We start from the raw sequence: 25,725 nt of genomic DNA on the forward strand, positions 1-25,725 counted from the left end.
ATCATCAAGGTAAATGTAAAGGCATTGTAGCAAGCAACTACTAGTAGGGCTAAAACATACAAGGAAGTTGGCGAGAATGCTCAAATTTCATAGAGTCGAAAGATTAGTATAGTCTACTAGATGCCCCAAATTAGGTCAAAAAATGCAAAAATCACTAAATGCTCTTTTAGTCTTTTTGGTGGCTTGGGTAACGTATTTTGCACCCATTCAATGTACTCAAGCAACCCACCAAGTCACCATAAACAACGGAGTATTTTTGAAAATAACGTAATATTAGCTCTTCCTAGTGGAATAAAATTGACGAATTGAAACAAAACAGCTATTTTTGATAATTCATCCACCCCACTAAATCCACCAACTCTCCACACTGCGCGCAGATCTTCCTCATCGAGAAGACATCACCACTGCTACTACTACGCAAAACAGCACCGGCAATGCTCCACAGACGCTTCAGCCAATCAGTGCTTCGACAGCGCCTAAGCCTCCTTCACAAAAAGCAATTCAGTACGTCGCTACGCGTGTCGCTGGCAGCAGAGGCCCAAGAACCCGTCAGTCTTGAAAGACAAGATCTAGAGGAACGGCTTGAGGAGCTCCAGCTTGAGATCAAGAAGCTCAGAACGCTATATGGAGGAAAGAGCGAGCCGGATTACCGACTCGAACAGGCATTTGAGGATCACGAGCTGCTTAGACAGTTTGAAGAGAGTTTGTCTATTGGAAAGCCTGGAAAGAAGGACTTAAAACAACGGCTTAGTGGCACTAAAGATGGTGAACACAGGCCACGTGGCGTGCCTTACCAGGACGTGTTTGGACATGGACCGCCAGATAGGCTCCACATCAAATCCTACTCATACAAAGACGGAAAGTACTCAGGTCCTTATAATGGAAGAGCCACAAGGCGACCGGATGTGCCCAGGCTCTCGCATAACCTCAAAAGCGTGCTTTTCCGCCCCGGCGTGCATTTCCTCAAGGATCCACGAACAAAGACATACAACTTCTCTACCTATCTTGAGAATATTGTGAAGTATGAGAATTTCGATTTCGACAAGGTGCAACCGTTCATATCCGTGCCCAAGGATAAGGTACTTTTGAACATGGCATTGAGGCACGGCCTCTCCTACTACTCGTCCACGTCGTCCATGACCCCGATTCTCACGAAATTCTACCTTCTTCTCAATAATTACAATGGCACCAAGGAAAGCCCACGCTTTGAGTTTCCTCGTTTTAACAGAACCGTGCTTGAGCTCCCAGCTTCGGTTATTGTGCTGCCCAAGGGCAAAAAAAGCAAGGCTGGTAAGTCTGTGTATTCCGTTTCCTCAGATAAGTCTGGCGATACAGAAATCTTGCTCAGTGCCATGGGACATTGTTTGGAAGCTTTCTTGACAACTACAGAACAAGACTTCAAAAACTACCTTCTCGATAATCCCGAATCGCTGAAGGAAGCCGTCATGAACGATCAAAACGCTTATAGTTACATTTCTTGCGGTAAGCTTCTTATGAGATCCCAGCTTGATTGCTACCAGGATGGACTTCCTGGAACGGGAACATTTGATCTTAAGACCCGTGCAGTGTGTGCCATTCGTCAGGATAGACTCAGCGATGCTGCCAACAACACCTATCAAATCTGGAGACAACTGGGTCCGTACGAATCCTTTTCTCGTGAGTTTGACGATTTGATCCGAACAGGAGCTCTTCTCAAGTACGCTTTCCAGGCTAGAATCGGACAGATGGATGGAATCTTTGTGGCTTACCACAATATCCGCAAGTTCTTTGGTTTCCAGTACTTGCCGTTGGAGGAGATTGACCGTATCTTCTACAACGATCTGCATGTCCAAGCGAAAATCATCAACGACAAAGTCAAGCAGAAGGAGGTGACGCTTCCCGAGGACAATCTTCCCCAAAAAGTCGCTACACTTCAGTTCAAGGCGTCGTTGGACATTTGGACGTCTGTGATGGACAGGGCCATTGCTGATTTAGAAGCATTAGGCTACAAAGATACGGCGTTCAGGCTCATTTTCCTGTGGAAGGCAGGTGACGACAAAAAAGGCTCCAAGCTCTATGCTTCTGCAGTTCCTATTACGCCAGAGCAGGAAGAAGAGCTACAAACGTTCCTGGGTAATTTCCAGACTTCTTTCAAGGAAGACATTACCCAAGAACAAAGAGCCAAAAATCTCGAACATTTCAGAAAAGAACTCGACAAGCTCAACCTCTCGCTAGCGCAAAAGGCTCCTGTACTTGGGTACACCATCTTCGTGGACCAGTTCTTCAACGGCAAGAAGCTGTACAAGCAACACCCATACCCCAGCTGTCTGGCGGACCATTTCGAAGTCAAGTACAAAATCGCCAATCCTATTTGCAGTCAACCGGGAGACCGTAACACTTTCACGCGAGATCGGTATATGGACGCCATGAGAAAAGTTAGCAGTATGCTTACGTCGTCCATGCAGCCCAAAGGCACGGATAAACTGAAAAATCTGAACGTGGACGTGCTACGGTATTTTTCAAAAGTGGGGGAGATCCGAGAGCTGCAAGGAAGGGTGCAAGGAAGAAAGGGGAATTCTTCAAAAAGGGGAGAAGGCGTGAAAAGTGCCTAAAGTGGATATGGTGGGATCCGCTGAGCCAGGCTACTGACTCACACCCGGTGGACCGAGAAGCACGGTTATCTCATGACCTGCACACGTTACGTCAGCACAAGGGCCATCACCAGGTGGATCCTGCAGGGTGGCTCTGCTCCGTTGGCCCATTTCGGCAGATTTGGCCACAGTTAATCCGAGAGGAGTATTTTTTCGCAGCCATCCCGCATCGCCGAACTGACCATAAAACCACAACAGCCCACCCTCTCCTTCGTCAACGAAAAAAAAATAAAAAAAAAGTAACAAGTTATCTTTTCAACATGGAGCTACTGTTTTCCCACATACGACCCGAGACGAATATGAAGCCCATTCTCAGTCCCAACAACTCCAACACATCGCTTAATCTGCTATTTTCAAAGATCGAAACTTCGCCTTTGACCGTCACCTCCTATACCACCACGCCTTCCACATCGCCCATCTATGAGGTGCCACGTGCTGAAGAGGTTTCTTCGCTTTTACGGAAGAGAGTCGAGTCCAAGACCTTGGTGATGCTTGTTGGGCTTCCAGCTTCTGGAAAGTCCACTGTTTGCAAGCAGTTGGCCACCTTCTTGGAGAACCACGACTACAAGTGCGAGATTTACAACGCTGGTAACGTCAGAAGACAGCTCAGGAGGACTTTCAGTGACGCTGACTTCTTCAACCCGGACAACGCTGCCGCTCAGGAACAAAGAGAGCAGTTTGCCGCCATCGCCATGGAGCAGATGCTTGAGGACTTCCGTAACAACAGAATCAACGTCGGCTTTTTGGACGCTACCAACACAACCCGTCGCCGCAGAGACAAGATGCTTGAAATCGTCAGAAACTGCGATGTGTCGTTTTCCAACGTCATTGTGTTGGACGTCTCTTGCACTGACCAGCGTCTTTTGACCTTCAACGTGAACGGCAAGACTGCCAACGGTGACTACACTGGCCGCTCCGTGGCTGAGGCGATCGCCGACTTCAAGCAGAGGTCATCTCACTATTATAAGGTTTATGAGGCTATTCTGCCCGAAGAGTTGGAGAAGGCCAGCGACGTTGTGTCGACATACATCAGCATCCAGAACGCCAAGAACACTCAAAGCTACAGCATCATTTCTGAAAAGCAGCATGATGAGGTGGAGGAGTTGTTCTCTGCTTTTGCTGGCAACTACTATAAGATGCATGGCGAGCGTTACCACGCGGCAGTGGACTCGTTCTACAAGTTATCACAACAGGCATAAGGTATAGAAGCCCCACGGGGCAAGGAAATTGGAATTTGGGTTTAGGTTTTTAGATTATAGAAGTCCTGGATGATCCAGGAGGAATACAAGGATAGACTACACACGGCTGACCGTAGAATAAGGTTCTAGTTATTAAATGATTTTAACTGTTCTATTTTTTGGCACTCTATTTACGTAGTCGTGGGCCCATCGTTTGACTGTAATAATCTTGGCTATCGTGTTAGAGGTCCACTGTGGCGCAATAGGTGCTGGATTTAATGCCAGATTTACTTTTTTGATTATCAGGGGCACAAAAAATGAGTCAACAAGATGGATCAACCATGGACTTGCTCACGAGAATCTTGCCACGATTCCGGGCATGTCCGAGTTGTGTTTTCAAAGATTCGAGGGCCGTGGTGTCATATTTTAGAGTGGCTGGTGAATACCAATCTAGTATTGAGCGTGGGAGGAATATCAATCTAGTATTGAACGTGGGAGGTTAATAATAGCAGGTTTCCTGAACTGTCACACTTCTCAAGCCCCTAACATCCTGGATCATTGCCCCTTTATCGATTTCTCATTCCCTGATCACTGCTCCTACGACTCTCCAAGACCGGGAATATTCGAGGTCAAGTTCCTCAAACCCGGCACAACATCGGCTTGGCTTGCGTATGCCTGACCCACAGAGGAGGCTGGCGTGTCCTCCAACACAGCATTCACATTGTTATTCACACTGTAGTACCAGGCACCATTCTTATCGTTGGTGTATGGTGGATCCTTGAATGCTCTAGGGTCGTTTGGCCTGGCACGAGACCAGAATCTGGCAGAACGGTCATTTCCCGCTGAACACAAAATGTGCCCTAGCGGATGGTACTCCAAAGCGTGGATGGCCTTCTCGTGAGCATAAGGAATTCTATGCACAGCATCAACACCACCTCCACGGCTATCAGGATCAGGCGAGATGTACTTATCCAAGATGTAGTGTGCCATGGATCCGTCGTAGGCACCAGTAGTAAGGAGCCCAGCATGGACAGGGTGCCATTCCACACTGGAGAGGTCAGCTTCGGCATCACGGATAATGACAAAGTCAGACATGGTTCGTAAGTCAAAGACACGGCAAGAGCGGTCTCTAGATACAGAGGCCAAAAGGCGGTTTGTGCCGACCTTTTGGAACTTTGTCTTCATCACCGTGTTCTTGAATCCATGCAAAGTCGTCACACATTCGGCCACACGGGGGTCCCAAAGCTTCAACAAGTTATCCTTGGATCCCGTGACAACCAAACCCAAGTTCGGGTGCCAATCGGCGCACTTGATATCCCAGTGATGGCCTGAAAGCGTCCTTTCTTCTTTAGCATTATTGAAACTCCAGATCTTCGCCAGCGAGTCGTCCAGGCACGTCAAAAACTTGCTATCATTGGGCGAAAACGCTATATCTCTGACGGCGTCCGTGTGTGCCTGCACGATGTTGACGTTGTTGAAGTTGGGTTGCCAGTACTTGACCAAACCGTCCTGGTCTCCCGATAAAAGCCACTCATCGTCGTGGCTGTATTTCAACGAAAGCACCGCCAGGTCGTGTGCCTGCATGATGGTTTCAAAATTAAAGGTCATGCCGTTCCACACGGTGAATTCTCCTGAATGAGATGCCACCACAAGTCTACGACCTTCAGGTGTCCATTTCACTGTATTGATGGAATGCTTTGCTTTGTTCAGCGATAAATGGACAAACTTGGACTGCACGTCAAGCACGGCTGGATTGGTCGGCATCGAGCCGTACGCAATCGCCGGAAGAAGGTCAATGAGATACGATGATTCCGGTCTGACTTCTCCAATGTGGTATTTCGTGTCGCCCATGGATTTTCGGAGATAATAGCGGCCCATGGAGTTACCGTGGTCAAGTGCCCGTCGATGGAGACCCTTACGGTCCTGCAGCTGGAGCTGCTGCTCGATATTTTGCAGGTATCGAGACATGCTAGTAGTAGTAGGAAGTGTTGATGTTCGCACTATGTAGGCCATCACCATGATTGAGGTAGAGGAATGTAGATGGGTCAGGCCATAGATTTTGAGAAAGGTTTTAAAATCAAAATCCTAAACACGCTATTCGAATGATGATTTATTTGTATATGGGAGTACACTGCTGGTGGGAAATTGGTTGTATGATGGAATCGAGAGGTACTGGCATCCGGACAGAACCAAATACATCAAATATGTTGCTTCTGGGATCTAAGGCAAATCCCACTCTTGAGCTGATCTAATTGCTACGCAAAACTAGTTATGAAACGTTGGGCTGAACTGTCGAACAACTTATGAGAGATGAAATATCATTGTATGTACTCAGCCACGAACGTACATTTCAAATATCATGGTATATATAGGTACTCAGCCACGGTCTTGCATTTTTATCACTCAATGAATACCTCTGTATATTTTGACAGTCGATCTCTAAAAAAAGTTTGGCATTTTGGGTAAACTGCTATGCATTGCATTTTGCAGCCAAAGTCTGCAATGGCCCACTTGCACACACCTGCCAAGGTATAAAAAATCGTTCTCTGATTAAAGTTGTAGTTATCTTGTGAAAGCTATCAACGAAGTAGAATCGAAAATTATAAATTGGTGCTTACTATGGCTAGAATTCGTACATTGTGGCCCACGAGGAAACTGTGGAGTCAGGTCACGTGCAAGGGTCCACCTTCACTGTGCATTTTTTTTATCCTTTGAAGCTAACCTTACTCCTTACTTACTATTAATCAGAATGGTGTCTTCAGAGCTCTATATTCATTTCTTTAATTTTAGAATTACTTCAAAAGCAGTCCCGAAAACTGCCATTGAAAACTTGTCCACGTGCCGTGTGTCACGTGCATTATTACATGCGGGTACTTGTTCCAATTACCAATTGCTTATTCAAATCTCCACCTTTTACAGATTCCAATGGTCGCTATTTACTACCACGACAATCTAGACACGCCCGAGAATTTCACCGAGGACCACGATTCCGGTGTGCCCGTCCCCGAGGACAGGTTAGCGGAAATCGGCGTTTTCTACCGCTACATTGACAATATGGAAGAGCTAGAACAGGTTGCAAAAGACAGAGATTACAAGAACAGAGACCAGGTTGCGCTCAACTTGGACACTTTCAAAGGAGACCAAAGCGCTTTCGATGCCAAAATGGCCCAGTTCTACAAAGAACACTACCACGAGGATGAGGAGATCAGATACATCTTGGATGGAGAGGGCTTTTTCGATGTCAGAGACCCCCAGGACCGCTGGATCCGTGCCAAGCTCAACAAAAACGATTTGTTGGTTTTGCCTGCTGGCATCTACCACCGTTTCACCTTGTCCAAGAGATTGCAGTATGTCAAGGCTATGAGACTCTTCAAGGATGAGCCCAAATGGGAGGCTATCAACAGGGACGAGGGCCGTGACACTGAGGCTCGTGTGGAGTACCTGCGCTCCGTGGCCAGTGCTGCTTGATTTGTATATTTATAGGGAAGGAATTGTTATGGAAAAGATGTAGAGCACTTGAAGTTTTGAGTAATGGGTGAGACAGGACTGACAATAAGGTATTTTGGAGGATAATTTAATCATTGATTTCCGAAGAAAAGTGCTAAAAATTGGTATTCAAAAGGGCTACTAGTGATGTTTGAGGTTGCAAAAGGCATATGGGGCTAATTCTCCAATGTAGAAAGCTGAATACTTCTATACCTTGTAGACGTCTAATAAAGGCCACGTTTGACCATCGATTAAGTTCGAAATGTCCATTCTCGATGTCCCGTCTCTAGATCAATCTGGCTCCTCACTTCAATCACCACTCCATGTTCCAACACCTACATCACCGTCTATCCATTCTTCATTAACGTCTATAACCTGGCTTTACTGCCTGACCACCTTGACCTTGTTTTTCGTGATCCACTCGTCCATCTTCTTTTTCGTCTCCACAAGCTCCTTTTCAAGCGCTGTCTTGGAGGCCTCGAGCTCCTTCTTTTCTTCATCTAGAAGCTTGATGACGTCATCAACTGACTTTTCTACCAAAACACCACCAATCATTTTGAAGCATTTCCTGTCGCCTCTTTTTTCAGGTGGAATGCTTGAAAGCGTCTTGTCGACTATACCATGTTCCTGCGCCTGGGACGTTATGGAGGAAAGCTGAGTCTGCAATTCCGTAAGAGCCTCTTGGAAATTGTTGTATTGGATTTGAAGAGCTTGCGTTTTTTGCTCTTCGGATACTTTTTCAGACATGGTGATCTTTGGACCTACTTCTCGCTGGGTGCGTTTCTCACCTACTTAACGAAATGGGGTCACGTGCGCAAACCAGTTATTCCCATAAATTGGATCTATACAGCTATTTCTTTTCGGCCTTCTTCTCTGCAGCCTCCTTGGCGGCAGATGCTCCGTTGGGCTTCTTCTCGCCGATGTACAAAAAGTTCATGACGAACAAGAACCAGGCAGCCACGACGGTGCCAAAAGTCACCAAGTACAACCAGGAGTTAGGGATGTCCCACGAACGCTTGTACTCGTCATTGGCCAAGTGTCTCACGGTGACTACGCGTCTGTCTTCGATGAAAGTCAAGCCAGGACGCTTGTAGTCCAATTCAAAGGTGAACATGCCGTGGTGGTCTGGGGTGGTGAAGTTGACGTAGAAGATGGTCAAGTCATCGGGGCCATTTTCAGTAGAAGCGCCAGGGCCCAAAGCGGTCAAGTTCAAACGCTGGTATGGGTCCAACATCTTGAAAGACAATTGCAAGACGTCGTCCTCAGTGGCTGGGACGTATGGCACCCACTGGCCGTCCTTCCACTCAGAAACACCGGCCGTGTACACCACGTCGTTCTTGATTCTGTACTGCGTGCGGTTGGAGAGACCTGGCTCGTCAGCCTTGTAGTGCTCAACAAACTGCAACTTCAACACGCCCTTCTCCTGGAACACCCAGCGGACCAAGTCCTCGTTGAGCAATTGCTCAGAACCAACCCAAGCGATACGAGCACTGTTGAGACCCTGGAAAGCAGCAGCCAAGAAGCCCTGCTCGCCCAAAGTCCATGTCTTCTCGGCGATCAACGCAGAATCCTTGGGGCTAGCGGTGAACGAGGTTTTGGCACCCTTGACGAGGGGAAGCGCAAAGGCGTTGTTGCTGACCAAAGCAGCCGTGCCCTTGTACTCTGGAACGTCGGCAGTGCCAATGATGCGGGGCTCCACGACGTTGGAGGCTCCCACAGACACCTTCTCAAAGTGGTCATCAACCACAAAGCCCTTTGGAGCAGGGTAGATTCCAGCTTCGTTCAAAAACAAACGCACGTGTTCAGGCAAAGAGCTCTCAGCTGCCAGCACAGCCAACACATTACCACCTTTGTTGAAGAATTCAAGCAACTTGAACTTGTCCACGATACCGGTGGCAGCAGCACTACGCTTCAGCGAAGGCAAAAACACCACGTGGCTATAAATAGAATCCTCGCCCAAAAACAATTGGGCTGCATCGTCAGCGTAATCCACGTAGCTGACCTTGTACTTGTCATTGACTTCTAGAAGATGGTCCAAGTTGGCGTCTTCAGGCAGCGACAATGTCGCGTCGTACATGACCAAGACCTGAGTCTCGGGCAATGACGAAAGGAGGGCCCATGCTGTGGAGATAAGCACGAAAAGGGCGGTAATCCGAGCCAGAAAGTGCATGGTTGTGGTTGTTGAAGTTGAAAAGGTGGTTTTCGGGTTGACGTGTGCGCACTGTGTGCAGGCCCGTTTGAATCCTGGAGGCCAAAGTGGCGAACAAATGGTGGCAAAACAGGTGGCATTTTCCAAGTGGAGTTGTAAGATGGTGGCGGATTTTCGTATTTTTTTCAATGTTTCATATAATTGAGTTTCAGCTTGGTGTTTCGGCGGCAATTTGAAGAGATTACGTGGTGGCACAGTTCGAGGAAAAGTGCTTCTAAATAGAATAAAAAGAATTTGATATCGAACAGGGATTCAAGGTATCTCTACATTATGAATTTTATGCTGGGTGTATGTTGTCTCATTTAAATGCTGTTTTGTGAGATACATGATGGATGCATTGGCTGCGAAACTTGAAGACTGCTCAAATTGAACGTCTTGCAAAATTTCAATTGAGCTAATCATGTTCGTGTTGGGTTTTCATTCAGCTCTTATAGTAGATAATGGTATTGCTCTCCAGTAACCACAGGTGATTGGCTGTCATCTCTAGTCTTGAAGCTAAATGTTCCACGTTGGACTCTTATTCGGTGACTGACTAACGCCATCAACGTAGTATTCTCATCAAACGGGCCAATTGTAGCTCCTCCAAAACCTAATTGTTCATTTCGAAAGTCACCCTTGATTTTCCCTTTTATTGCCATAATTGACATTGTCCGACAGTCTGCCTTCATTTTTGTCAATTATCAGACCATTTCAACCATTGGCCTGAAACAATTTCCAAAGCTCCGTTTTAAAAATCAAAAAAGAAGGCACGCCGCTTCGGAAACGTCAAAAAGACATGGCACAATCGTTCTCCTTCTAGAGCCTCTCGAGGACCTCCACTTGGTCAGTATATGTGACCACAGGATCAAAATCGAAAGTAGGCTCATGATATCAAGAGAAATTTCCACAGAGTAAACAATCAACTCCAAACAAAAGGGTCCAGAAAAATTTACAAGCAGAAAAACCAAATCTAATATATAACCCCCGTCGGCAACTCCTCATGGCCCTTTCAGCCAAACCTAATTCGAAAAGAGCCTCGCCAAGACCTTTGCCCCGTGGGAGCAGCAGCTGCGCCTGGAGATAGATGATCATTCTTTACGAAAGCCAGCATGGATATTCAAATAAGAAAAGCCAAGAGAATCGGGGAAATCGAGGCTGATGTAGACCAGTTAGGAATGTGGGCGGGAGTTTGCAGAGGGCTGCTTAGTGCAACTGGAGGAGGCTTTTTCAGGGCAGGAGAATTTGTTTTGACACATTCCTTATCAGGTCATTGATCCTTGTTTGGGGTATAGACGGGCTGTTGCACGGGGTGCATTTCGCAGCCACTAGCCGGTGGGTTCATCGAGGAGTTGCTGGAAAACCGGCAAAATGAACTGAAGGGTGTAATAGATTTCGTTGGCGAAATAAGAAAGCTTTATTTTAAGAGCTTCACCAAATTTGCTGTAATCACACTTTTCAATATTTACTGTAATCAACTCCCCATCTGTACTCTGCTCCACTCATCGATCTACATAGTGTTCGCGTTTTCCATCTCATCCATCTCCAATGATCAAGATAAAGGTAGAGTTTCTCGGCGGCCTCGACGTGATTTCTGGAAAAGTCAGAGAGCATCGCTTGTCTCTTCCTTTAGAAGAGGGCGAGGCCACCATGAAAGACGTCATTGACCATATCACCAAAACGATCATCGAGCACGAGAAAGACATTCCTGTCTTTATTGAGGAAGGAACGGTCAGACCAGGCATTTTGGTGTTGATCAACGATACTGACTGGGAGCTTGAGGATAAGGAGGACTATGTTGTGGAGTCTGGCGATGTGTTTACGTTTACGTCTACTCTCCATGGAGGTTGATGAGGCAGTGTGATCAGGGTGGAGAAGCTGAAGAGAATGATGAAGAAGCTGAAGAGAATGATGAAGAAGCTGAAGAGAATGATGAAATTCTTTTCAATGAAATGGTGGTTTTGGAGGAATTTGAAGAACAACGTTTTGCTGATCTGCTTCGAAGGGCCAACGGTTGAGGTGCCTCATGGGTTCGAGACGAGAAGCTTGGTGCTACATGTCCACTTGAATATAATGAGGTCACTCCGCTTGTACATCAATGCTTATTCATTGAGCCATATGAATCGAGTCATAGGTAAATGTCCTTTCCAGTGTACTTAGCTTACAGTCCATCAGAGTCCGTCCCTGTCCATTGTCTATAAATGCCTTTTAGCCATTCTCCCATTCTTCAGCCTAGAGGCCCAACTAGTAAGGCACAATGTGGCACCCGAGAAGGCCCTGGCCGGGCCAGTCTGGCGTAGGCGTCAAAATGAGCGTCTCCCTGTTCTGTCCTCGAAGTACCTCAACGACAATCTCCTTGCCCACGTTGCCTTTGACCTTGTTACCCACGGCACTCAATCTATTGTGGTTTCCCGCGTGGACGTCCTCGCCAAACACGACTATCTTGTCGTTTTCTTGCAACCCAGACTTCTGTGCTGGGCTGCTATCTGCGACGCTCTTAACCAAGGCAAACGGAATGATTCTTTGTGGGGCAACTCTAGCAGATTGAGCTTCAGGGGCACCCCCGCTTCCAGCTTGAAGCTGCTTGATCAACTGCTCCTCAAGAAGTCCAAGAATGCACTTGTGATCGTTTCGTAGACGAATGATCTTGGTTCTGATAAGTCTGACAGCTAGCACGTCAATGTCGCCACGAGGAAATCCGTCAATCACAAGCGGCAGTTCCATATCGCAGTTGTACCGGTGCTTTAGCGTGTCGAATAGGGAAGTGAGCAGCACCTCCACCTCGTCTTTCAACCCAGCGAGACGTTGGTAGTCCAATTTGGAGAGCTCGTTATGATTGTAATCTTGGACCTCAATATTGAGGTCTTTCATAAGCCCTGCAAACGCGTCATCTCTGTTTTCAATGGTCATCTTGGGTAGTACAACCTGAAGGCGATTGTGGTACAGAAGTATGTGACAGATCCGTACACCAAGTACTAGCATCATGGTATGGAAAGAACGTGATGGGGTGGTAAGAGGTATTTAGGGTCGGAGCTTCTAATTTTAAGGTCAAATTCAAATTCTTGAAAGGAGTAGTATATTACGATTTACTTGGTACAACTTGTTGTAATGTGCGTTCGCTCTAAGAGAACGGTTGCAAAACCTCGTCTTCCTCCTGTAGCTGAAAATTACTAGGCTGTTCGAATTTACTGGATGTATATCTTTTCTGATTCCTCCAATATGCCCTCTGTTACAGTGTTTGAAAACAAGAAGTTCATCTCTAACCACAAACTTCCCTGTAGAGTGTAATATGCGAGCGGAAAGTTCTCTCGTACGTAAGTAAAGTTACCTTTGATAGATATTCATCTTAGGGGGAAGAATTAGACTACAAAATTGCAACTCTAAGGTATGCGTGACATATTATGCGAAGAAAGTTTTAGACATGCCTCTTAGGGCTATCTGAATGACTGTCTCGGTTCACAAATAATAAAATGAATGCCATGACTTGAAAGAAACGTTCTCCAGAGAAGGCGTTGGAAGAATTGCACGATTTTGGCACTTCCCAAGGCGTCATTTTTGGCCAGAAATTTTGTACATGGAACAAAGTTTTTCCAACTTCAATGTTCACCTACCACCTCTACAATACACCTATTCATAAATTATCGACATCAAAATGAAGCCAGAAACCAGGGCTTTCATGCAATTCTATCAATTTATTTCTCTTAGTAAAACCCCTACTTTACCATTACAAAACTCCTCCAGACAATAACTCCACCCTCCTTCGCTAAAAAATAATTCACCGCTGGAGTTTCCAGTTTGCAACCATCGATGACGCCTCCTGCCACCGACCACCCGTCGAAGCATAAATAGAGGGCCATCCTCCCACATTTTTCTTCTTCATCCCACCACACTTCCCCATATGTCAGCTTTTGCAAACGTTACAGAGACTCAAACTTCAAACATGATGCAACAAAAGACTACCAGAGCCCACTTCAAGGCTCTCACAGAAACCATTGAGCGCTTTATCTTCAAGCAAGGCTCCTCCACGGAGGACCCTCAGGTCCAGAACCCACAGTGTTCGACCAACCACCACCACAACTTGGTCTGCCTGGCTGCAGCAGGTCTGAACTTACTCGTTGAGGGTTATTCAGACCCTCTTTGTGGCTACCAAGGCTGCAAGACCAACCCTTACCCTGGATTTACCGAATTTCAGGGTAGCAGTGGCTCCTCATTGATTGAAGGAATTACCACTGCTTCTCAGGAGCCCCGATGCTCCCACAATGCTAATCAGCATGAAAACCTTCCCCAGTTTTCCAAGACCGATGTTCCTTCTGCTCAAGTTGTTGCTTTGAGCGACCCAGAGGAACTCGAGGATCTTTACGTCGACCACGAAAGAATCTTCAACCCCGAGGCTATTGGAGCCTGGTTGGAGGATGTCGATTTGGAAAACGCCGAGGCTGTCTCGATGCCCAGTTCCATTGCCAGTGTCAGCTACTTGGAGGACGATGTTTCAGACGACGTTTCAAACGATGCAAACGTTTCAGAGGACGTTTCGGAAAGCAGCTTCTCCGGCGACAGTTTTTTCGACTGTGGCAGCCTTTCCGATGACGAGTCCGTCTATGAAACCGCCGCCGAGGACTTTGAAGAGCTTACCAAGCCTCCTCGTGGCAAGACTTCCAAGAAGCCGGTCTCGCTTATGCATTCTATGGAAAAGTCCCGTTTCAAGCGGTTCAAGAAGACGCTCCATAGAAAGACGGCCGTTTCTCGGTTCGACCTTCTTCCCAGAAGAACCCATTTGCTGTTCTTCACGTCGAGCCTACTTTCGAGAAACGCCGCAAGACCACGTGGATTCCGTTGTTGACGGACTTCAGTTTACCTGAACCCACCAGTCCTCTTCCCAACTACAGAGATGCCAATCCTCTCTGGGACATCCGTACGATGGAGACGGGTGACTTCAACATCTACCACAAGGCTTTTTGAGGCTACGGTGAAAAAATATATAAAAAGAAGAAAAAAATAAATAAAATTGAAAATGCGATGTAGTAGGAGGAGTAGGTTTGGATTGAGAAGGTGCAAGGACTGAGCTTTTAAAAAGAGGTTATTCTTTTTTTTTCCCCTTTTTTTTTTTTTTTTGAAAATAAAAAGATTTGATTGGGTCCCAGAAGCTCCAGCCACAGTACATGAAAAGTCAATCAGGGGCATTCAGTCAACCAGGGGCATTCCTGGAGGATTGCTGGTTTCCTGATCCATCTAAGCGCCAAGTAGACGGACAATAAAGACTAAGCTGACACTACAGACGGAACTGGCAGTAATCCGACTGCTGAAGCTTATTTGTGCACCTAGCGTGCAACTATAGCCCAGTACAATAGCCATTGAAGCAACGGTGCATTTGATAAGCTCAGGCTTATTCCCCTCCATCCCGGTTCCCAAAGCAGCGGAGTTTTTCTAGACAGCTCCAGGTATCCTGGAATTTGGCTTCAGAGGGTCAATTCACTTCTTCGACTTCAAACACCCCCAAAAGTAAATCGCAATCAAACCTCGTATATCAACAATAGTCGGTGATGTCTCACAATGAACATGGCGGGAGCTTCACAAAGACAAAGTAAGCACCTTGGAATGCCAAAAGGGCCAACGGTGAGCAACTAAACAGCATTAGCTTTTTCTAAAAAATAACACAAGGACCCTTGCAGATCAGAGCCACATGCTCGGTTTAATGATGGCCTTGCTCCGAATACTCCACCTCCATTCCCGCCGTCGGAAATTGGCTTTGAATGATTTTTCATTATTTGATTCCTGGCCAACTTTTGTTGAAATCCTTGGAAACTGCAGACATTGATTGACCGCAAATCTAATGCTTTGTTACCTTATTATCTGTAGACATAGAGCTACTTCGGACCGGCAGATTTGCCTGAATACCCAATTTCAGGAAAACGTCATTCTACTCCTTCGACCCCTTTTTCATTCCCGTCTGCCACAAATTTCACCGAAAACCGATCCCCCTGTTTCACTACGAAACAAGCCTAGGCCTACCTCCTACACTAGTCCCCAAAACTCCAAATTCATAAATTCATTCATTTATTCAAATTTGCCCATTTGTTCAAATTGAATCGTCCAACATACATTATTGATTCATCATATCATCATAAACCAGCCCGCTGGCCTAGGGGAAGCAGCATTCGATCAACCTGCCTCTGGACGGCCTGCTCTAACTCATATAGGTACTGCTTGAACGCTTCTAGCGCCTCGTCAACTTGTGCTATTTCAGTCATTGGCAAAAAACTAAAAAATCGGTAAAACGGCGCAAGCTCTCCTTTTTATGTTCGTTTGCAGCCATTTACGAGCCAATCCACGACGTCATGTCCTGCACGCACGCGGCTGGCTAAGCAAGTGCTTCCGACGGGTGTCATATGGCTATGTCCCCTCCGGTACTGTACGGTATTTACGAGCCGGCTCGTAATGACAGAATGGGCTTCGGACTTATCACTGTGGCGCGTGACGGGCAAATCGGGGCATGGAAGGCGAAATTTGACACAACGGCTGCCAAAGGAGAGAATTTCGGGAAAAAACAAAAAATTGCAAATAGATACATATCACGTGATGTGTCATGTGACACACGTGCTGTGTCACGTGCGCATCAACGATGCGGCTCGATTGCAAAAACCCACGTGACTTGTGCTGCCTACTCCAGAACCTATCCAAAGGTTTGGATTAGTCAAAGGCTCTTCTCCCACTCTCCAGAATGATCTCGCTATCCCAGGAACACATAGACCATTTGAATAAAACGTTGGTACAGCTCTCGCCGCAGGAGGTGCTCCAGTGGGCCGCCGTGACCTTCCCCCATTTATACCAAACCACCGCTTTTGGACTCACTGGGTTGGTGATTCTCGACATGATTTCCAAGACAAAGCCCGTGGATCTCATTTTCATCGACACCTTGCACCATTTCCCGCAGACTTACGAGTTGGTGGAAAAAGTGCAGCAAAAGTACAATCCACAGTTGCACATCTACAAACCCAAGGATGTGGGAAACGAGGAAGAGTTCGCCAAGAAGCACGGCGACTCGCTTTGGGAACGCAACGACGATCTCTACGATTTTCTTGTCAAGGTGGAACCTTCCCAAAGAGCCTACAAGGAGCTCGGCGTGAATGCCGTTCTTACAGGACGCAGAAAGTCCCAAGGAGGAGCCCGTGCTGCCTTGCCTGTGGTTGAGGTGGAGCAGCTGAGCGGAATTATCAAAATCAACCCATTGTGGAACTGGGACTTTGCCCAGGTGAAGGCGTACATCACGGAAAACAACGTTCCTTACAACGAATTGCTTGATTTGGGATACAAGCTGATTGGCGACTGGCACCTGACGGTGGCGGTGGCGGAAGGAGAGGACGAGAGGTCGGGCAGATGGAAGGGCAAGACCAAGACGGAATGTGGCATTCATGAAACGTCCCGTTTTGCTCAGTACTTGGCCAGTTCCAGCTCGCAGGCCTAGCTGGGTGGTATTTATTAATACACTTTATAGAGGGAGGTGGTGTAGGGGTAGTTTTCAGACGGGGGCGCCGTAGGGGAAGATGGCACTGAGTTGATTTTTCAAGCTTTCAGACATTAAATGGGGAATTGAAGGTTCATCATGTATGCTGTGTAGGCTTCTGCTTCTGGGCTGTTGATCAATGGCTCCAAGCATTTTCCCAACCAGTAGGGCAACTTTCCAATTCCGCTATTCCGTGTCCACCAGTACTATTCTCCCCTGTGCGTCTAACGCAGCTCTAAACCATCCGATATAATATCTCTCACATACCTAGGCTTAGGTTCCGCGCATAGATAAGACGCATGGAACCAGTGACACATCAACGGAATTGCACCTATCGCCGAGGCCCAGTTTTCAAATGTATACCATTTCTACCAATTCCTGAACGGTTTACCTAGTTTGCTGCCACGTATCTGCACTGTCGTCCCGCTGGTCTCGCTAAACCCCGGATAACGGAATCATAGCCTATCGCGGTAATGCGGAATGCATGTGTCAAACCATGACAATTCATATTTAAACACTCGTCTACGCTCATTTCTCACCCATGATCAAAGAAGCCTTGATATATGCATATAGCTCTGTGGCCAATCACCAGGAGCACGTCTGTGCGGTGTTGCTAGTGTGGTTGGTGTTGCATACCTTCGTTTTGCACCCATTCTTGATATCTCCGTTGAGACACGTTCCAGGGCCTTATTGGAACAGGGTGCTGAAGATTCCATTTATGAAGGCGTCTTGGGGTGCCAGTCTCGTGACTAAGACACACCGGTGGCACGCTGAGTACGGTGATGTGGTCATTTTGGCTCCCAATATGGTCTCCTGTAATGGAGACCCAAAGTACTTGACGGACATTTACACGAAAAACATGCCCAAGCTGCGTTTCTACGAGAACTTTCTGAACCACGGGAACCGCAAAAACGTGTTCAGCACCTTGACAAACCCGGAACATCTCCGGCTCAAGAAGATCATCCAGAACTTGTACCTGAAAGGAGCCGTACTCAAGAACGTGAACCGCCAGAACTTGATAGAGAAGGTGACGTTTTTGATGGAGGACTTGCAGCGGAACAGGGGCAGCCTGGTGGACGTTTTCACGCTTTTTGCTGCTTTGGCAATGGATGCCGTGAGTGGGTTTGAGGTCGGGTTGCAGAACAGCACTGATCTTCTTCAAAAACCTGAAAAACGGCCTATCGTGGCTTCTTTTCGGAACATCTCCTCCATGGGGTTTTGGACTACGAGAATGCCGTGGTTCTGGGGGTTTGCAGCTACGAAACAGATTCTCCAGGATGTGGAAGTTTGTGACAAGTTTGAGATGGACTTGTACAACCAGGCTGAGGCCAATGTCCCGATAAAACAGCCAGGCGTGAATTTGACGACACTAGAGGCGTTGAAGAAAAGTGGCATTCGTGGAAAAGATGCTTATTCTTTGCTTACAGATAACCTTTTTGCAGGTCATGAGACCACAGCAGTGCTGATGACATACCTCTGTTTCCAGCTTTCCAGGGACATCAACAAAAACAGACAAGAGCGGCTCAGAAACGAAATAAGGGGTAATTTCGGCACGGGAGCGTTCCCACAAATCGTGGACGACATAGAGGCAGTGGAAAGACTTCCCTACCTTGATGCCGTGCTAAAAGAAACCATGAGAGCGCATTCCGCTATTCCAGGTTCAGAACCTAGGGTCACAGAAAGACCCTATGAAGTCTCCATCAACGGCAAATGTGTGAGAATTCCGCTGGGTACGGAAATCTCCTGTCAGCCTTATTCGATGCACAGAGTAGAGCTGATTTTCCCACAGCCGGACGAGTGGATTCCCGAACGGTGGCTTCAAGGAGAACACGAAAAATACGAAGATTACAGTGCCAGAATCCAAACCATGAACAAATACGTTTTCGCTTTTGGAAAGGGAATCCGTATGTGTCTTGGCATGAACTTGGCCGTCACCGAAATGAAGCTAGCCTGTGCCAATATGTACTGGCGTTTCCACTCTAGCATTGATCGTGAATGGTGCTCTGGAAGTGCCACCAAAAATACGAATTCGATTCCTCTAGGGTATCAGAGTTATGATACTTCTTCGGAAAGGGGATCATGACCATGGCCGATGCGTATACGACAAGGCCAGAGGGTGAAGAATGCTGGCTTGTTTGGACGGAAGTTCCCTGAAACCGGGAATAAAGGGTTTGTACTTCGTGGAAGGAATACATCCTTAGCTAGTATTGAGTTGGGAATTTAGATGAGATACAGGGGTGGAGTTCTTTTTTCGAGCTCAAATGAAAATATCGTGCAATAGCCTTACCGTTCTTGTGTAATTGTAGAGGACAGTGTCTTTAAATAAGATGTTTGGCGGATTGGTTGTATTGGTTGAGGGAGCTATCTAGAGTCGATAGAAGTTTCCCCACCACATGACCCGTTTTTATAGAAAAAAGATAAATAAAAGCAAATGAACGATCATTATGTTTGATACTACTCAATAATTAAATTCCTATGATTCATCAGGTGGGATTTAGGTGACTTTATAGGCCTTAAGAAAACCCATACCTCCTCAAAATCTGGGGTTTTGGTCATAAAACCCGGACATCCCAAACCGTTTTTTCAAAAATTCCAAAAGTTACTGATTTTAAGGGTCCCCCCTTGAGCAAGCATATTTCCATATTTGAAATGTAGAAATCTTCCTGATACTTGCCACATAACTTAAAAGTGGTATTGACAGATAGCTAGTCTATTAGGCTCTATAATGAGTAAGATTAGAAGTCGCTAGCACCTTTTATCGTATGACTTTGGCGAAATCTTCATACTCATTCGAGCGCATGTTCACAATCTCAGCTAGAAATGTTTCTTTTGCTTACTAAACAATAGTTAAGCATTTTATTTGCCATTTTCCTTGCTCTAAATGGTACGTGTGTGCGTTTTTGCAACCATTTCCGGACTTTGAGTCAGCGGTGATACATTGAATACTTGACTGCTTAAAAAATATTCCTCAAAAGAACTGTAACTAAAAGATGATAGTATCTACCTCCTCTTTCCTCTATTAGTGAAAGATGTTCAGCTTATGCGACTACTACTGCTTCGATATTTGGCGACTGATTCGACGAGCACAGATCTATAAATGAACTATCATTATTACTATACTTTGAATTTCTGGATTATGTGCTCTAGAGGGCTTATAAAGATCCATACCACCCAAAAATCTGGGGTTTCGGTCATAAAGCCCGTGCCGCTGAATCCTAAATTGCCGAATTGTCAAATCTAATCACCTTGTAAGGGTCCCCCCTTTGAAAGTCAAAGTTGCGTACAAGAGTCGGTTGGAAATTGTTATTATAGAGATTGAACAAAGTTGTTCTTAGCAAATTATGTGAAAGAGTATCATGATTAAAGGTAGTAAGGTACTCTGACTATGAGTGCTATCAAACAAGAAAGACAGCTAAACTCGCTTCCTGTTTTCAATGTTTAGAGCGTAAGCATCTCAATCAATTACTCCTGCCTCAAATTCCAGAGAGTTCTTTCATTTCATATCATATATCAGCAGCAAATGCGGTCGATTTATCTTTGCTATTCATAGCCCATTTCACACGATTCTATTACCTAAAGACGAAAGAGCGTTTGAATTAGTTTTCGAATATCTTTGATTGAGATGAAGGAAGTCACAGGGTGATAAAGCCATCAACAGAAGTCGAGCTTTAAGTAGCATGTTTAAGAGTTAAAGAGTCTCGGTCTTGCTTTCCTGTCTTTGAATTCCTGGATAAATTGTCTGCGACTACAACATAATACAATAGATAAGGGTGCATATTGCTTTTATCGCGCATAATCTAGCATACTAGTTGCATGAGTTCCGCGCGCTCATAACCATACTTTAAGGTAAAGATCAAGGCCCTCGGGGCCCCATGGTCTCACTATATACTGAAAGTCAAAAAACAAAAAAAAAAAAAAAAAAAAACCGCATAGACTTACGCGGAAGGAAAGAGAAGAGTCACTTTTCCTTTTTCACGATGTGCCCCTCGTCCCATATTGACATCCTTGGAGACGATGAACACATCTGATACCATCATTTCCTCCCAGAAAGAGCTGCACAGATAAAAGCCGAATCAGGTAATCGACAAATCCCCAAAACCAAATCCAATTTTGAGTGCATCCAGCTGACCCCTGGAGTACACCCATTTTCAGTTCTCAACCAACCAAACTGACATCAAAACCCCCAGACCCGGTACCTGAGTCTTTCCAACATTGACCATAACCAACTCGGTAAAAATTCACCGTACAACACCCTGTCACGGCCACCAGGGTGAGGAAACCAGCCCTCCAGAAGAATGCGACTCAAATCCAGTGGTTTTCTGAATCCAAGAAGCCCCATCTCTCTAAACCAGCAGCACTTGCTTTCACAAGAGCATCCACTGTGCCAAAGCACTACTACCTGGCTGGCGTGGTCACCGAATCCAGGAAGTACCCTCCTCCGCCCTGAAGCCAAAGAAATCCGAAGATATCCTCGACTTTTGGTAATCCGACATACCCACAAACCCACAGACCCTCCTTTTCCCAGATTTCTCCAGAAAAAGGGACCACTGTATCCGCAGATACTACTCCTGACCAGCGTGGTCTTAGTCGACCAGGAGATCACCCACCAATAGTAGCATAGCCCTCGACCCTCCTTCCGAAGAAGGGACCACAAATTACGACCTGGCTGTTGTGGTCTTGTTCAGCCAGGAAGTCCTCCCTCCACCCTGAGACATCGTATGTCTCCATTGCCTTATCAGTGTCCTTAAAGCAAATCATCCCCAGATACCCAATCCCCCAGAACCCACACCCTGAAACCAGGGAAGCCATAGCCTTTCGGTGTACGATTCCACCAGCATGGCCAACTGACAGAAACAAAATCCACAACGTGGAAGCTGCAAAGCAGCGAAAACACCTATACATGAGGAACCCGGGTACCTCGAGATCCTCCTACAAAACCGACGAGACTTGGGTCAGCAGACCCCGCCGGTGTTCTTTTTCTTTTGCCACGGCAGCAGGAAATCCAAAAAACAGCTTTCCAGCTTCAACAGGTTCACGTAGCCTCCCCAATTCGGCTCTGCCTTGAGGACAACCTCACCAGATCGGTAGTCCAGAAAGCATTGCACCGGCTTCAGCGGTTTCGAATTCCTGTTCCTGAAATCCAAAGCCGGTGCCTCCCGAGCAGTTTGACGTCATTACAGGCACTGGCCAAGTGCCCTCCAGACGGTCACTGAACAGAAGGAGAAGCCAACTTTCCCTAGGAGAGACAGCACAAAGCGGTATTCGCCAGAAAGCCATTTTGAATCCCATAAGCACAAAGAAGAAGAGCCCCTGTGTCGTAGCAGCCTGACACGTCAACCTTGCCGTTCCCTGATTCGGCTTTGTGATCTGTAGTCTGGATCTGAGTCCCAGAAGATAGGAATCCCGTCGTCGTTAGTGACAATTGGCGACAGGATCTCAAACAGACAGCTCAATCAGACAGTGGCTTTAAACTTTTGCCGAGCTGTCTGGATCCTGGCTGATCAGACCAGGACCATTGTGTAGAAATGACGGTTACAGTCCAGAGGTAAAGAGGACTGTGGAGTTTCGGACCGAGAGAAAAGAAGATTCACAGTGCTGTGGGGGCGTCGTGGAAGCAGAAAAAGGAAGTTTTCGACGTCCCCGGGGCGTTTTGGTGAATCTTCGTGAAAGAAGAGTAGTTCTTGGTTGTGGTTTGTGAGTCGCGGAGGATTGACGGTACTTGTGGTAGGAGGTTTCCGGGGGTGTGAATGGCAGGGGAAGATTTCTGGGAAAGTTTTAGAATTTTTGGGATTTTGGAAGTGGCCAATTTCGGTTGGTGTTGTTTTTTGGGCGATTTTGTAGCTTTGTGTGGTTCTGGGTTGGGTCTTGGTGAGTGGTAGTATGGGGAGTGCCATAGATGGGCTGAAACCAGGGAAAAGCCTGAAGCACGAGTAGAATGGCTATATTAGAGCTTAAGACATGATGCTTGTCGTTTCATGATCTCTAGATGGTCGAGGTCGCTTTGAATGGCTGGTGGTACTGACTTCTCAGAAGTGGAGGCCATTCTTCTAGAATCACAAGTTTTCGGACAGAAGAAGGGACCTAAACTTCTTTAGATACACTTTCCTGATATTGGCCTCATTTGATCAGATCCTTTATATCTCGAGGAAGCAGAACTCATGGCTCAGATGCCCTACACTGTACTAGATTGAGCCATAAACCACCAAGACAAGGAATCTATTGATTATTCAATGAGTCTCAATAACATACACTTGCAATGACTTCCATTCTTCAAGCTGCTGAGAGGGTTGCTCTGCTCACGTCACATCTATAGAACGACTTATAGGAGAAGCAACTCTGGTTTCATACCCGAAACGCTGGTTTCATACCCGAAACGCTGGTTTCATACCCGAAACGCTGGTTTCGATCCCATGAATGACAGAAGTCTTGAAAAACTCTCCTTTTACCGAAAGTAGAGCTCAATTGAAGCGCAATCCTTCTCTACTTTTGATTAGCCTATGCCACCAACAAGTCAAGATTTATCACGAAAGAGAGATGAGCAAAAGATGAACGGAAGTCAATTGGAGAATCATACCTCAAAAATCCGTAACAGGCATCTGCAATCCTTGCTTTATGCTCTCAATGGTTGATTCTACGACTGAGAACAAGCCATCACTCCGCTAAGCACCAGACCAGTCCCTTACAAGCGAATCAGACATAACTCTCGTAAAAACCCACGAATCCATCTCTCTCCAACATGCAACAGCTGAAGAAGGCCGTAAGACAGATATGTCTTATGGGTCGATAAACACGGCGAGACGTTCGGAAACTGACCTGAGGTCTCGTGAAGTGAAGAATATTAAGATCTTATTGGAGGTTGTTTCTATAGATATATGCTTTTTTTACCAATAGAGAGATACCAGTTAAAAAAAAAATACAAACATCCAGATCCACACCACCTCAGTCTCCACCACCTGCTCATCATGTCTCTACACCTACACCACCGAACAATAGCCAACTTCCTCCACAAGCTCCTCCACCCTGGTGGCCCCAAACCTCCCAATTGCAAAAATACCCGCCAACAAAAATACCCACCAAAAATACCCACCAAGCCAATCCAACCATCATTTAGCCCACCGCACTTCTCAATCTACATAATCCAACCCGAGATCCCCAATGCCTGGACCACCATTTTTTAAAATTCCCGTGCAGCAACGTCGTAGCGAGCTAAGCGAGCTATATTAGACCTCGCCACATTACACCTCGCCACATTACACCTCGCCATCTCGCCACGCCAGTTTTCTTAACCAGCCCATCAAGGGATTTTCCGCTCTGGCCATTTTTCCGAGATCACTCACAATGCCGGGCCATTGTTTCAGAAAAACTCAACACCTCAGCATTAAAGCCAATCAAAACAAGCCTATATTGCCCCACCGGGTTTAGGCCCCACTTTCCCATAATTATTTTGCCTTTAGGTTCGTTTACTGCTTGGGGTTATTCCTTGACACCTGCAGGTGCCGCTGTTTAGCTGCGGCGTCGTGCAGCACCACACAGAAACCGTTTCGACCCAAGGCGCAACTGTTTCCGCTGCTGGGAGCCGAAAAGCCCGCAAAAACGCCGTCAAACGCCCGGCCCGTGCACGTGGATCTGCAGAAATGGGCCTATTTGCAGGAAAAAATCGTCCCTCCCGAGAATCGCCCCATCTATACCTCGCAGATTGGAAGCTCCCTTGTAGGCGCCGCTGATTACTAGCATCAGGTAAATCCTGCATGGTAATCATACTGCGGTCACGTGCTCGGACCGGCCGGCTCCTCTTTGCGTCTGCTTGCAACCACAACTTTACAATCCAAAACCAACCACTTCTTTTTCCTCGAAATGCTTCCCTTTGCTATCCCCTACCCGCCCGAGCAGGCCGAGGGCTTCTGGGCATTCCCACGTCCACCATCGACTGGTGCGAGGAAAACTACGTAGTGCTGCCTTTTATTGCCGAGGCCTTGAACACCATCACCAACTCGGTCTTCATTGCTTTGGCGGCTTTTGCCATCTTCCACGCCCATACAAACCACTTGGAGCTCCGTTTCCAATTGCTGGCGTTGGGCTTCATGCTCGTGGGCGTCGGGTCCTGGTGCTTTCACATGACCCTTCGGTACGAGTACCAGTTATTGGATGAGCTCCCTATGATATACGCCACGTGTATCCCCTTCTGGAGTGTGTTTTCGGAGTTCAAGGACCGCAAGGGCCAGATTTTGGTGGGTGTGGGCATCTTCACCGCCGCCAATTTGCTCACGTTGATCTACTTGCACTTCAAGAACCCCACAATCCACCAGACAGCCTACGGCTTGTTGAATGCTGGCATCATCTTCAAGTCCTTCTCCTTGGCCAAGGTGCACGTGCACGACGCCAAAGCCTCCGCCCAGCTCAACAGAACCATGTTCTGGGGCATAGCGCATTTCCTCTTTGGCTACTTTTTGTGGAATTGCGATATCCATCTTTGTTCCCACGTTAGAGCTACCAGAAGAGAGTGGGGCATGCCCTACGGCTTTGTGCTTGAAGGTCACGGCTGGTGGCACATTTTCACCGGTGTCGGTGTGTACTTCTATCTTGTGTACGAGGAGTATCTCCGGTGCTTCTTGACAAAGACTGAGCGTTTCTACGAGTTCCGGTGGATTGCAGGCTTGCCTGTGGTGCAGCTAATTGATGCTGACGGCTTGGTCGCCTTCAAGAAGGCAGAGCAGGAAAAGAAGGCTATATAGACGTTTTATTCAC

General features: G+C 46.7%; 10 protein-coding genes across 10 annotated transcripts; 6 read left to right on the forward strand and 4 right to left on the reverse strand. All coding sequences in view use genetic code 12, as the record gives it.

Moving 5' to 3' along the window:
• Positions 1-434: 434 nt before the first annotated feature.
• On the forward strand, positions 435-3,829 carry CXQ87_004051 (uncharacterized protein; the record flags this gene model as incomplete). The annotated part of the gene is made up of 2 exons (XM_025482505.1): positions 435-2,483; positions 2,924-3,829. The coding sequence occupies 2 exons, from the start codon at positions 435-437 to the stop codon at positions 3,827-3,829; spliced, it is 2,955 nt and encodes a 984-aa protein (XP_025337123.1).
• A 576-nt stretch (positions 3,830-4,405) lies between these two features.
• On the reverse strand, positions 4,406-5,776 carry CXQ87_004052 (cleavage polyadenylation factor subunit; the record flags this gene model as incomplete). Its single annotated transcript, XM_025482506.1, has 1 exon — positions 4,406-5,776. The coding sequence occupies one exon, from the start codon at positions 5,774-5,776 to the stop codon at positions 4,406-4,408; it is 1,371 nt and encodes a 456-aa protein (XP_025337124.1).
• Positions 5,777-6,733: 957 nt separating this feature from the next.
• On the forward strand, positions 6,734-7,276 carry CXQ87_004053 (acireductone dioxygenase (Ni2+-requiring); the record flags this gene model as incomplete). Its single annotated transcript, XM_025482507.1, has 1 exon — positions 6,734-7,276. The coding sequence occupies one exon, from the start codon at positions 6,734-6,736 to the stop codon at positions 7,274-7,276; it is 543 nt and encodes a 180-aa protein (XP_025337125.1).
• Positions 7,277-7,675: 399 nt separating this feature from the next.
• CXQ87_004054 (tubulin-binding prefolding complex subunit) lies at positions 7,676-8,041 on the reverse strand (the record flags this gene model as incomplete). The annotated part of the gene is made up of 1 exon (XM_025482508.1): positions 7,676-8,041. The coding sequence occupies one exon, from the start codon at positions 8,039-8,041 to the stop codon at positions 7,676-7,678; it is 366 nt and encodes a 121-aa protein (XP_025337126.1).
• Positions 8,042-8,144: 103 nt separating this feature from the next.
• On the reverse strand, positions 8,145-9,464 carry WBP1 (dolichyl-diphosphooligosaccharide-protein glycotransferase; the record flags this gene model as incomplete). The annotated part of the gene is made up of 1 exon (XM_025482509.1): positions 8,145-9,464. One exon carries the CDS (start codon positions 9,462-9,464, stop codon positions 8,145-8,147), a length of 1,320 nt encoding a protein of 439 aa, XP_025337127.1.
• A 1,563-nt stretch (positions 9,465-11,027) lies between these two features.
• CXQ87_004056 (ubiquitin-related modifier) lies at positions 11,028-11,497 on the forward strand (the record flags this gene model as incomplete). The annotated part of the gene is made up of 2 exons (XM_025482510.1): positions 11,028-11,308; positions 11,335-11,497. 2 exons carry the CDS (start codon positions 11,028-11,030, stop codon positions 11,495-11,497), a joined length of 444 nt encoding a protein of 147 aa, XP_025337128.1.
• A 226-nt stretch (positions 11,498-11,723) lies between these two features.
• Positions 11,724-12,389, reverse strand: CXQ87_004057 (uncharacterized protein; the record flags this gene model as incomplete). Its single annotated transcript, XM_025482511.1, has 1 exon — positions 11,724-12,389. The coding sequence occupies one exon, from the start codon at positions 12,387-12,389 to the stop codon at positions 11,724-11,726; it is 666 nt and encodes a 221-aa protein (XP_025337129.1).
• Positions 12,390-13,377: 988 nt separating this feature from the next.
• On the forward strand, positions 13,378-14,438 carry CXQ87_004058 (uncharacterized protein; the record flags this gene model as incomplete). Its single annotated transcript, XM_025482512.1, has 2 exons — positions 13,378-14,217; positions 14,244-14,438. The coding sequence occupies 2 exons, from the start codon at positions 13,378-13,380 to the stop codon at positions 14,436-14,438; spliced, it is 1,035 nt and encodes a 344-aa protein (XP_025337130.1).
• A 1,759-nt stretch (positions 14,439-16,197) lies between these two features.
• MET16 (phosphoadenylyl-sulfate reductase (thioredoxin)) lies at positions 16,198-16,941 on the forward strand (the record flags this gene model as incomplete). Its single annotated transcript, XM_025482513.1, has 1 exon — positions 16,198-16,941. The coding sequence occupies one exon, from the start codon at positions 16,198-16,200 to the stop codon at positions 16,939-16,941; it is 744 nt and encodes a 247-aa protein (XP_025337131.1).
• A 580-nt stretch (positions 16,942-17,521) lies between these two features.
• Positions 17,522-25,712, forward strand: CXQ87_004060 (uncharacterized protein; the record flags this gene model as incomplete). Its single annotated transcript, XM_025482514.1, has 2 exons — positions 17,522-18,989; positions 24,868-25,712. 2 exons carry the CDS (start codon positions 17,522-17,524, stop codon positions 25,710-25,712), a joined length of 2,313 nt encoding a protein of 770 aa, XP_025337132.1.
• Between the last annotated feature and the right edge of the window lie 13 nt (positions 25,713-25,725).

Source organism: Candidozyma duobushaemuli, assembly GCF_002926085.2.
Source record: "Candidozyma duobushaemuli strain B09383 chromosome Unknown D_B09383, whole genome shotgun sequence".
Classification (NCBI taxonomy): Eukaryota; Fungi; Ascomycota; class Pichiomycetes; order Serinales; family Metschnikowiaceae; genus Candidozyma; species Candidozyma duobushaemuli.